This window comes from Mastomys coucha, unplaced genomic scaffold (assembly GCF_008632895.1).
Source record: "Mastomys coucha isolate ucsf_1 unplaced genomic scaffold, UCSF_Mcou_1 pScaffold1, whole genome shotgun sequence".
Classification (NCBI taxonomy): Eukaryota; Metazoa; Chordata; class Mammalia; order Rodentia; family Muridae; genus Mastomys; species Mastomys coucha.
In genome coordinates, this window is record NW_022196891.1 from 31,454,913 (window position 1) to 31,467,776 (window position 12,864).

Genomic DNA, 12,864 nt, shown 5'->3' on the forward strand with positions numbered 1-12,864 from the left:
CATAGCCACCAACACTCTGATTTGCCCCCACCACCATAGCCACCCACACTCTGGCCTGCCCCCACCACAGCCACCCACACTTGGGACTGCCCACACTACAGTAGCCGCCCAGACCCTTGCTGCAGTTTAGCTTTCTGTGGGTTTAGCTACTTATAGTCAGACTGTCTGAAAATATTAAGTGGGAACTCCATACTGGCCAACTCATACATTTTAAAAATTGTGTGTTGTTTTAAGTAGTGTGACAAAATCTCACACAATACTGCTCTGTCCTGCCTGGAACACAAATTATTTCTTTGTTCAGAACCTGCCATATTCCCTCTTAGTCATTTAAGAGCCTTCTTAGCAATCAGAAAACTTCAAAGATATCAAGATTCCAGTGCCTATATTCGTAACCCTTATTTTACTAAGTAATGTCCTGCAATATGAGAGTAATGATGTCATTTTACTCGGTATACAGTTACAAATGTTCCATTTTATTATTGTTTACCTTGATTGACTTGTAGGCTAAAATCATAGGTACATAAGAGAAAGCAGAGTACACAGACAGTTCAGCTCGACCTTTACTTTTAGGTGGCCCCTGTGGTCTTGAAAGATTCTCCTCATGGACACAGGAGGACTGCTCTATAGAAAACATGAAGCACACTCTGAAATATAGGTGTTCATATTAACATTTAAATTCAGGGGCTTTTGACTTAGTAAGAAAAGCTATCTAAAGATTTCCAGAGACTACCTGTAACATAACGTAGATATGAAATAGAACTGCTTAAACACGTCTGCCAAGGAGGAACTAAGACTGGGATTACACAGCCTGGGTCAGTCTCACTAGCTGGTGGACTTACCAGAGGGGATGTTGGGGCCCTTTATTTACTCATTAATCAAGGTCTGTAGCCTTCTTATTGTGTTCTTTACAGACACAAGAACAACATGTGACTGTCTCCTTCATCATCTACTCTGTCCTTGGCTGTGAATCTCAGGTACATACATCTTGGTTACAATTTCATCAGTACTTAAAAGGGGAGATGGGTTTCAGTGATACCAACAGAGCTCAGGTTACACAGACGGCCTTCTTAGCCATACAGATGTTACTGGCAGGTGTTCAGACCCTAAGGAATCTTCTGAAATATTTAAAAAAGAGAGGAAAGAATCATATAGATTGGGAACCATCTTGCTCTAATCCCAAGTGGAGACATATGGTAAAGATAATAACTCCTGAAGTTGCCTTTTGGACCAAAGACTTGACTGAAAGGGGACAACAGAAAACTTTATGAGGTGGTGAAGGTTATATATCTTGCAAGTCAAGATTCCCTAAATGGCGCGATTTATATTTACATATTTTATTAGTTACAAATGATATTTCAGTTGACAAACAGATGGCAGAGTCCTGGGGGGAGTTAACTTTAAAAACAGTAAGTATTGCCACTAGAGGAAGGGAGAGGTGCTGGTACAACCTCAGCAGCAGATACAGTTTCACTGACAAAGCCAAGGAAGAAAGAACTGCCCTGGCTTTTCAGCAGCATCCACACTGATTCATGACAGCAAAGCCCTCTTTTGACTATCACACTGGCTGCCGTAGAGCCAAGTCAACTTTGCTGTTTAATGGAGGGACAATATGTTATAGGAAAGAGAGGGAGTGTCCTAAGAGTCACTAGGTACTACAGACTATCTTTAGGTAGGATCATAACAATTTATTCTGGGTCACTACTAAGTATTTCTTCTGTGGGCTCATATGGGAAATGCTGACTAGAATTAGCAAAGAGTGGATCAGGAAGGAAGGCAGACACCAAGTGCTGGACTATGCAAACATAGCCTGTGCTTTACAGGCAGCCTCTCCTAGGTACATCCTGGCAAGTGCTTGGCCAACCCTAGTGTCATGGTTTGAATATGCTGGCCAGGGGGTGGCACTATTAGGAGGTGTGGCCTCATTGGAGGAAGTGCATCACTGTGGGCTTTGAGACAGACCCTCCTCCTAGCTGCCTGGAGGCAGTTTGCTCCTGACTTCCTTCAGATGAAGATGGAGAACTCTCAGCTCTTCCAGCATCATGCCTGCCTGCACACTGCCATGCTTCTCGCCATGATGAAAATGGACTGAACCTCAGAACCTGTAAGCCAGCCCCAATGAAATATTGTCCTTTATAAAAGTTGTCTTGCGCATGGTGTCTCTTCCCAGCAATGGAAACATTAACACATAGATACCCAGCTAAAGGTAGTGTTTGCTTAGATTAACAAACACTGGGGTCTACCTGACATATGGGAAACACTAGTAGATGCCACAAATGATTGGGTAAATGGAATATTCTTAACCTGACAAATAACTTTAGTGTCAAGCCTTAGCAGCCCATGCTTTTCTACACAGACCAGAAAATCTTCTCCATGGATTTAATTCAACAGTCTTAAAATGAAATTCCCTAAGAGGAATTTCCCTAAAAGAAATTCTCTAAGCACTGAATCAAGATCACTTTTAATTCTTCTTACTTCATGTACCCTAGGCTAAGATTTTTCCACTGCCAAGAACTTTACTACAGACAGAGATTTTTTACTGGCAAAAGACATTCTATGACAACAAAATCTTCTCTGTAATTCCTAGGATCTAAATGACCTGCACTAACCCAATGAGGATTATGGGCCTTTCCAATGCTTTGTAACAATCTATTACTCAAGATTCTCTGTTTAAGCACAATCCCCCAAAGGAACCTTTCTGCCTCTAAAAGCCTTTCCAAATCCCTTAAAGAAGAAAGTTGCTGGCATACACGCACGGTCTCATGTCTGCGCGCACGCACACGCGCATACACACACACACACACACACACACACACACACACACACACACACACACACACACTTGCTCTAAGGGATTTTTCTGTGTTATTTCTAACAACATAATTCATCTTTGTAACACAGCCTCAACATCAATCAAGGTAGACAGTTCTTACCTATATTATTATTAATTAGCCCCTCCCCTCCCATTTGAAACAAGGTCTCACTATGTAGCCCATTCTGGCCTTAAATTTGCCATGTAGGAGCTAGAGATGGCTTAAATGGTAAAGTAGATCTGAGTTCAGATACTTAGTATCTATATAAAAAGGCCAGACACAGCACTGTATGCCTATAATCTCTGCACTTGTGAGGTACAATTCAGGAAGATTCATAAAGTGTGTTAACCAGCCTGTCTAGAGCAATTAATGAGCTCCAGGTTCAGTGAGAAATCCTTTTGCAAACATTAAGGTGGAGGTCTTTGGTCTCCATGCAGCCTGTGCACACATATGCAAGTGTATCCACACCTATCCCCAACATACGAATACACATACACACATACACACACACACACACACTCACTCACACACACACATACACACACACACCAAAACCAAGAAACTTGTGGTTTTCCTACCACAGACTCCTAAGGGATTATAAACATATGCCACCATACAACTACTGTTTGGGATCTTAACTATTTAGATAGAACAATGATTTACTACTTATGTCTATATTGGTAAAAATGAGCTAGTTGATTTTCTGTAAAGATCGTTAAATATATTCTGAGAATAAATACCACACGGTGCTAGAAGGCTATCATTTTACATGCTTTGAAAAGCAAAGGACATGGGTTTGTATAAATGTTTACCAAAACCCAATTCCCTCTTTCCTGTAAATAATACCTCAGAGGTATAAAAGTGGCTCAGATGGGTAATGCTGGGTGAAGGACTTTCAGAATAGAGGGACACAGGTGCCTGGCTTCAAAAGGTCAAGTTACAAAAGAGGTGAGGTGCTTACCCTTACTCAAAGATAAATATAAATGGCGTTTAAACAGCCTCAAATTTTATGTTCTCTATATTTATGTTCTTCTCTGTTAGAGGAGAACCCTTAGAAACCTGTGTCACTTTTTTCTTTTCTTCTGACAGTTTCTAAGTACTTTATCCAATCTAGTAGTAGTCAAGAGAGAAAAAAAGCAGAGCCTGCATCAGTGTTGATGACCGGAACTAGCACAGCCTAATACTAGGAAGTTGTTCAAGAATGTAAGAAGGGCTACACGACAGGAAAAAGTAGCACTAGCGAGCGGCCTGCCTCACTTCCCAGAGGAGTGCTCATCACCCTCAGCACACAAGGGCCCATATCTGCTCATCTCCTAAAACTGCATGCCACAGAACACAGCCCTGAAGGGACTGTGTGTCACCGCTCGGACACTTACCCATGCTTCTTTGACCTCTTCAGAGACATCTGTTTCATCCTCCTGAAATGGAAAGAGGAAGAAAACCATAGGGACCATCGTCACAGACGTCTCTGAAAACAGCAAGCTCAGTTCCTACCAATTACATTTCTTGACCTTTCAAATGTGGGCAATGAGACTGAAAGACAAGTGACACCACCACTGCCATTTTGAACACCTGCCACAGGCAGGGGACTTAGAAGCATCACTGTGGAAAAAAAAAATGGACCAAATACAGCGAGGAAAAGGTATTTTTCAAAAGGCAAGATTTCACTTCACTCTGTCAAAAGTTATCAGCCTGTGGTCTGGAGATGTAGCTTATTGGTAGAGTGTTTGTTTGTCAGAGTTCAATCCCCACTGGCATATGAATTTAGTCCTAAGACAAGGGAGTGCATTTTCACTAAAAGATGGCCTGTAATGGATGCTAGCCCTCCTCTATTTCTCGACGCGCTGAGCTGAATGAAGAGGCCGGAAGCAGCTGTGGTGTGTGTCTGCCGTTAGTGAGTCGTGACCTGCTTTCTACCATTTGATCCTTGTCCTGCCAGAAAGGTCAACCTGAGCCAAGGTCAACCTGAGCCAGGTAAATTTGTGTCAACAGATTTTTAAGCCCTTTGAAATGTTTTTAAACTGTTTTTTTTCCCAAAAAACTCCAAAAAGATGCATTCACTTTACATACCTGAATGCAAGTATGTATACTATATGTGTGCCTGTTGGATCCCTGGAACTGGGGTTATTGATGGCTATGAGCCACCATGTGGGTACTGAGAACTGAACCTGGTTCTTATGAAAGAACAACAAGTGCTCTCATCACTGAGCAATTTCTCCAATCCCCTCCTTCAAAATCTTATTATCCTAAAATAGGGTTTTGGCTTACAGGTAGTCTTAAGATACTGCTAACTACATGACTCTCAGGGACCAGTAGTCCTCAGAGAGGACTGCTAAAGTTTGCCAAATTTATCTGCTTGTTCACATGACAGTTGCAAATCTCCAGCTTTCAAAATCCTTTATAGTTACAGTGCCTACACTGTGTTCAGTACCGCTCTAGGCACTTAGCAGAAACACACAGAATGAGTCCCATACTAGTCTCTACTAAGAGTCTTAGTAAAGTTCTTTGCCATCTTTATGAGAGTCATGGGATCAGATGGTGCTCTTTCTTTTGATCTCTACAGGAAGGCTGGCAGCCACAGGTAATATGGTGTACCCCACATAGAGCAATGTACTTACGTCGTTTGTCCAGAAGTTAATGCCCGTGCCTCTTCGCCGATCTTTAGCTCGTCTCCTCTCTCGGATAGACAGCCTGTTAGAGGACTGATCATCCAAGTCAGCTTCTTCTTTCTCTGCCCAAAGATAATACACAATGTGAATCTTAAAAGCCTGTGCATTGCACACTGGGGAGTGACTTCTGAGGCTGTACATACCACTCGTGTCCATTTCCTTTGCCGCTGTGGCGTGTGTGGTAGTCTCTGGTCCCTCAGAATCAGGGACTGAAGCTCTACTTGTGTGCAGTAGATGAGAACCAGTGTACAGTGAGGGTCTTGAAGCAGAAGGAGAAACTGGGGCTGTGGGTTTGTCTGGTTGAGTTGGACACCTTAGGCGATGATAGATAGGCTGGAAATAATTCACAGGATGAGATGTTAGGGGTCAAGTTCAAAGGATAAAGACAGTAGGGGTCCTCACAATGGGCTTTCTGAATATTCAGGAGACTTAATACAACTGATGTTCATGCTGGGCAGTGGTGGTGCATGCCTTTAATCCCAGCACTTGGGAGGCAGAGGCAGGCAGATTTCTGAGTTCAAGGCCAACCTGGTCTACAGATTTGAGTTCCAGGACAGCCAGGGCTAGACAGAAAAACCCTGTCTCGAAAAACCGCAAACCGCAAACAAACAAACAAAAATACAGCTGATGTTCAGTCAGTATCTATCAGCTGCATTGGTTTGTAAGTGGTCAGAAACCAGCAGCTTCGGGACTCCTACTCTGAGGATTCCATCATAAGCTCAGCAGCTGAAACACTGTCGCTAAAATGACTAAATCGCTCATGTTAATAAAAATTCTTTTGATCTTGAAAATGGGAAGAGCAATGGTGCTTTTAAGATGGAGTGCTCAAAGGCAGAGGACATGGGAAATAAGAAGCTTGGGAGTGTGAGTGAGGGAACAAGAGTGGGTGGCGGCCTGAGGACAGAGAGCAAACATCTGAATGAGCCACAGACATGCCACACAACTCACTGAAGAGCTCATTTCCACTCGGGTTCTAGACATCAAACCTGGGCCTGACACATGTTAGGCAAGGCTATACCACCAAACTACTTTCCTGAAACTAAAAAATTCTGCTTTCCCCTGGAATTTCATTTCATTTTTTTTTTTGAGAGTTAAGACACACTTAACTGGAGATTCTTCTAGGTTCACAATGTGGAGGTCATAGACCTTTAAATTTATAAACTATAAAGACAGGAACAATGAAGTAATAAAGGTTTGGAATGAGATAGAACTTGGCTTTAAGTCTATCCTCCACAGGCAGTAACTGTGTGAACTTGCAAAGGTTAACTTCTCTGGCCTTAGCCTCCTCATCTGTAAAATAGGGATAAGCCATCCTTAGCCAGGATGGTAAGGGCTGAATTAGAAAATGTGTGTTAGGTACCTGAACTCCATCTGAGAGCCAGCACTCGGGAAACATTAACTTAACAAATGAAATGCATGGTAATACCAGTTCATGAAACTGAGCACTCAGAGCGCCAACAAGTGAGACACCTTCTTGTTGCTACTACAGTAACTGTCATAGGCCTACATTAGGATACTAGTGAGAGAGAAGGAGCGGTAATGACAGTGACAGGGACAACAGTTACCATGGAGACCAGGAGCATGTATGCCCTAATTATACCCTTGGCCCTCTCTGCGAATGTCACCTCCACTAGACACATGTCCACACAGATGGTGACTCCCAGGAGTTTAGGGAACAACACATTAGTGTGAAACAAGCTGTATGGTCAGACTGTCTATATTCAAATCCTTTCTGGCTGACTACTCTAGGTGTAGAGTGTAAGGTCAGTTACTCAGCCTGTGGGACTCAATTACCTCATTTATAACATAGGAATGCTAATATCAGTCTCAGAGGGGTCTCCTGAGGATCACACCAATTAATAGATTTTAAATGCCTGAAACAGTATCTGGCATAGAAACACTTATCTCTTAAAATGTATCTTATTATACTATAGCCTCTCCTTAAAGAATAATAAGACATTCACTCAAGAGCATTAGTTAACTCTGAGGAGAAAACTGATTACTTAAAGAACTGAAATCCTTTGAGTTTTTTCAGCCAAACAGGTCTGCACCAAAGATAGCTATAAACACATAGTGTCTTTCAGGAATTGTTCACTTCAAGGCAGAATAGCATTTAAGCCACCACTGATGAAGGTTCACCAAATTGGTGTGCTTGTGGACAGAGCATGCTTGCAGAGGAGCTCACGTCTTCATCCAGACTCCTGCCCCAAGGCTGCTGGCCCTCGGCAGCTTCCCTCCCTGGGGCTGAGGATGGCTCCTTCTTGGTGCTCCCTTCAAGCCCAGCAGGATCTTCAAGCTTCTCAGCAGGCTGCTCCTGAGCTTGCCTCTCTGCCCTCGATCGGCTGAAAGTCTTTTCTGCTTCCTGGAGGTCTGTTAGGGTAACACCCTGGGAAAATATCAAGTGGTAGAGATAGTTTCACATTAACACACAGAATTCTTGAGCAGGGAAAGAGCTCAACTGAATCTCCCAACAGAGTGACATTTCTAGCAACACATGCCTAAAATAAGCACCGTGGTGTACAGACAACTCAGACCTAAATCTGCATACACTCTGAACTAAAACTTTAGCTTTCCTAACTTGGTCTTCCAAAAATAGGTCAATAGTGACACCCACTGTTACAGAGGTACTTGGTCCATTCCAAACTGTGCAGAGTTATCTGAGTGCATGTTACCCTCTCCTAAGATCAAATGGTTAGCCTCCTCTTATTCTCTGAGCAATAAATCCTGGAAAAACCAAACTTTTAAAACCTGGTTCAAGAAGAAGGTTCATAGCTAGATTCATAACACCACAAAACTTTCTGAAATGCTATATTGGCTTTTTTTCTCTACCATCATTTCCTGAGTAACTCTAGGAATCACACAGAGATGTGCAAACAATTACTGTTCCCCCGGGGATCACTGGAGCAGTATGACAGAGGCAAAGCCAAATGGTAGACCCAGGCAGGGTGACACTAAGGAGAGAGTGAGATTATTTCAGTAGAGTGCATACGTTTTCAGAGCCTCAGAGGAGGCTGTCCCAAAGCCAGAAGGCAGGCACTAGTTACTAAGCCCATAGCATCCTTTTTATTTTATAAAATTATATGTACTATATATTGCGTGCTCTTATGTAAATATATAAGTATATTGCTTGTAGAGGATGCCAGATCTCCTGAAGCTAGAGTAACAGATGGTTGTGAGTCACCTGGCAATGTGGGGTCCTCGGCAAGTGGAAGGCTAGACCTTCCACTGCAGGAGAGAGTCTCATAGCTGCCTTTAAAAAAAAATTAGCTAATTCATAATTTTATTCACTGTTTTAAATAACTGATGTCTCTAAGCAATTAAACCTCAGAGGCAAGTCAAGTAATTCTTTTCAAGAAACTTTCTTCAAGACTTGTTTATTTTTAGTTATGGGTATGTGTGAGCCCGTCAGAGTTGATGCACACCATGTGTATGCCGAAGCCTACAGAAGAAGCCAGAGACAGTGTTGGATGGTCTAGAACTTGAGTTACAGGTGGTTGTAAGTCACTGTGTAGACACTGGAAACAGAACCTGGGCCCTCTGCAAGGGCAGTAAGTGCTCTTAACTGTTGACCTAGCTCACCAGCACCCTTTTTAAGAAATGTTTCATCTACCAGAAATTACATGAAAAAAGTAGATTATCATAAGATATTGTGTACACATTAAGATAGAAACCCTGGGACATGAGGAGAGAGCTCAGGGATAAATGAATGAGAGGACCAGAGTCTGGATTCACAGAACCCAGGTCAACACACCTATGAGGAGATGGCAAGCACAGGCTGTGGGAAGTACAGACACTTGTAAAGCAAGCTCACCTGCTATGATCAGCAGTGAACCAGAGACCCTGCCTCAGCTCCAGAAGGCAATGACTAACATATGAAGTTGTCCCCTGACCTCAACAAGTGCTTCCTTGGAAGGGTGTAAGGGGCAAAAAGCATTGTGGCTAAAGGAGCCTGTCCAAAGCCTCAGAAACAGGAGGTCAGGATGATGCCAGTGTCTGTCGGCAGTTTAGCAAAGCTGAGGGGGTGGGAGGAGACTGGGGGCAGAGAGACTCAGAGAAGCAGGCAGAGCCTGGCTCATCTGCCACTGGAAAGAAGTGGAAGGTTACTTTCTGGATAACTTTTCTTCTGTGGAGCCTGAGTCCCTTTAAGAACCTAACAAAATATTTTCAGAGGTCATGTCCACATTCTGAGGTCAGAGGTCATGTCCACATTCTGAGGTCAGAGGTCATGTCCACATTCTGAGGTCAGAGGTTACATACACATTCTGAGGAGTCTGAAGATCCTTCCTAGTTCTGATGTGGACCTTGGCTTGCTCTCTCCTGAGTCTTTTTCTATAAAAGTTCTTTCTTTTTCTCTCTTTTCTTCTCCTTCCCCTCCCTCCTCCTCTGCTTCCCTCCCTCCCTTCCTATGTAGCTAAGGCTGACCTCTGCATCAGTGTGTAGCTGAGCCTGGCCTTTAACTGCTCCTCTTACTACCTCTACCTCTCAAATGTTGGGGTTTCAAGCATGCCCGCCAGGTCTGCTTTCATTACAAGACACTTGTATGTCACTGGCTCTTCCACTTTTAATTATATGCCATTCTCCAGATATGTTTCCTGTCTCTTCATGAATAAATTTAAAACCATATAAGAATAGTCTATATCCCCAGACTATTATTTCTCACTCACTGATATACTCAATTATATGTATATGCATACATATCCTGATTATTTACCTACTGTACGCTGAATGAGAAGATGATAGTAGAGATATAGTATGTAGGCTGTTTAAATGGTCCAGTGTGTAGAGGCACATGCTGCCCACATGATAGGAGAGAACTGATTCCCACAAGCTACCCTCTGGACTCCATGTGTGATTCCCCATAAAAAATAAAATGTAAAAAAATTACAGTCAGTCTCCTACTTCACATTTACTAGAGTGTCTATTATATTAAAAAATCCTCTAAACTATAATACAAATATTGAGAAAGATCTAGAGAAATGGGGATATTTGTGGCTGCTGACAGGAGTGGAAAGCAGGGCAGCTATTATGAGAATGGTATATCCTTAGTATTAAAAATAGGATTATCATACAAGCCAGCACACACATATATATTTGTATATCCACAAAGGACTGGAAGCAGGGTCTGGAGATGTGTTGACAGCCATTTGCATGGTGGCTTATTATGGGAGCCATGTGTCCACTAAAAGGTGAATGGTAAATTGTGGCATATACACAGACTTAAGAAATAAACTGATGCCACATGGACAACATGAATGAACTCAGGATTATATTACATGACATGAGCCAAGCAGGTTAGAAATACACTGTATGATTACATTTATATGATTCATAAAGCAGTCAAGCTCATAGAGAGAGAAAATGGAATATTGCTTGTTTTGGACAGAGTGATGCTTGATGAATACAGAGTTTCAGTTTGGAAAGATGAAGAATATTTGGAGAGGGACAGTGCTGATGGGAATTACTTAATGACGCTGAACATAAACTTAAAAATGTAGAAATGGCCAAGTTTTCTTATGTACATTGACTAGAATAAAAGAAAACCAAGAAACAGTCATGGGCTGCATGGAGGGCAGGTGCCATGGGAAGAGCAGACACACAGACCCTTGTGGGAGGCCAGGAGAGACAGCCTGGATCTTTCTGTCACTACTGTATGCTGCCTTCTCCAGTCACCAGTGCTCTCTCCTGACTTCTGCACCATCTAAATCAAAACAAAAACCACTCCCTTCTGCCACCGGGCTCCTCATTAGTCTCCACAGCTAAGGCGGTCTTCTGGCTTTCCCCTCATTCTGCTTCCCTGCTCTTTCAGCTTCCTTCAGCACCCTTCTTTCCTCCATACTCAAGGCCATTACAGCCTGAGGTCTGCCCTTGCCACTCTCAGCTGGGACGACTCTGACAGCTTCCTCACTAGTCTTCTGGTTTCCTGGCTTGGCAAACATCTTCTACCTACATGCCAGTCTCTGCAAATAGTGTGAACTACATCATATTCTTCCTTAAACTGCTTTCATGGCTTCTGTAAAGACCTTTTTTTTCTAACTGAAATATAACTCATGCATCATAAAACTCTGTCTTTTACTGTGTGCGATCTGATGGCTCTTAGGATGCTCTGAACTTTTTCACTGTCTCGACTCTCAGGACATTTTTATCACCTCCCAAAAAAACAGCCAGTAGAGTCTCTTCCCATCCTTCTTCCCTGAACCCCAAGCATTAATCATCTGTTTGTCCTTCCCTCTGTTCCTCTGTCTGTCCTTCCCACCCTCTCTCCCTCTCCCTAGCTATGCCATTTTGGATACACTGCATAATGGACTCCTAACAAATGGGCTCTTTGTGCTCGGGTTGCTTTACTTGAAATGTTTTCTCAAAGTTTGTCTGTGCTGTAACAGTACTTTAATGTTTTTTATTCATGTGTATGTCTGTGTGTGGATTTATGCATGTGTATGCAGATGTCCAAAGGAGGCCAGACAAGGCTACTGGATCCCCTGGATGTGGAGATACAGGCTGTTGTGAGCTTCCTGCTGAGTGCTGGGAGCTGAACTCTGATCCTTTGCAAGAGCAGCAAGTGCTAACTGCCCAAGCATTACTTCCAGCTCCTGTAATATTTCATTTTAATTCCAAATAATAGTTCCCCATCTGGGCATGGCATATTTTGTTCATTTTTAATATGGAGTACAATACTGGGCTGGTAGTACTTTTTGGCTATTTTGAGCAATGCTGTTATATAATTCTCTATACAAGTTATGTGAAAATACATTTTCATGTATTTATCTAAGAGTAGTCTGTGTGTGTTGGGTCAAATGGAAAGTCTATGTTTAACTTTTTGAAATGCTATCGGTTAGAGACTGTCCACATGTGGAGGGCTACAGGCTTCTTAAAAGTTCTTAAGCAAAGCTGGAATGAACCTGGAGGAACAGGGGTGAGCGTGAGTAGAGACGGCCATAGACTTATTTGACTGCAAGCAGAATACCCTTAGATGTGTTGACAACTGTGACGAAGCAGCTGGAATCAAAGCATTCATTTTAGTATGCTTGCTACATACTTCCACTGGGGAGGAGAAAGGCAAAACAAACCCTGAGGGCAGGGGGCGGGGGTCAGGGTCACGCTTACTTGAGTAGACCTTCGAGTCTGCCGAGCTTGTCTGGAGCGTGCTTTCCGTAAGGACTCTGCCTCCTCATCCCGTACAGGAGTCAGATAAGACCTATGAAGAGAGGAATGAGAAAGGGCCCCACAGCCTGAAGGGATTCCCGCATGCTGAGAATAACGGTTGGGAAAGGTCAAAATGGCCAGAAAGCTAAGTGCCCTCAGTGAACGCTGTCTTCTCTCGCTTTACCTTTGTGATGGGGAGCTGCGGGCCGCACTAAGGAGAGGCAGTGATGGTGATCACCCATGCT

At 43.0% G+C, this 12,864-nt stretch overlaps 1 protein-coding gene across 11 annotated transcripts in view; it reads right to left on the reverse strand.

The window, feature by feature from the left end:
- Ppp1r12b (protein phosphatase 1 regulatory subunit 12B) overlaps positions 1–12,864 on the reverse strand; it is a 188,583-nt gene that overhangs the window by 73,370 nt on the left and 102,349 nt on the right. For 8 of the 11 annotated variants that reach the window (XR_004122318.1, XM_031383432.1, XM_031383441.1 and 5 more), the window contains 5 exons: positions 12,581–12,671; positions 7,665–7,865; positions 5,623–5,812; positions 5,429–5,541; positions 4,187–4,228 (listed from right to left, as the gene is read on the reverse strand). Coding sequence is in view for 9 of the 11 variants with exons in the window: in XM_031383432.1 (XP_031239292.1) it covers positions 4,187–4,228; positions 5,429–5,541; positions 5,623–5,812; positions 7,665–7,865; positions 12,581–12,671 (637 nt within the window). In the remaining 2 variants the exon portion in view is untranslated. Of the gene's footprint in view, positions 1–452; positions 645–4,186; positions 4,229–5,428; positions 5,542–5,622; positions 5,813–7,664; positions 7,866–12,580; positions 12,672–12,864 lie in introns of those variants that run through there. The other 3 variants (XM_031383460.1, XM_031383470.1, XR_004122320.1) reach the window with 3 other exon arrangements.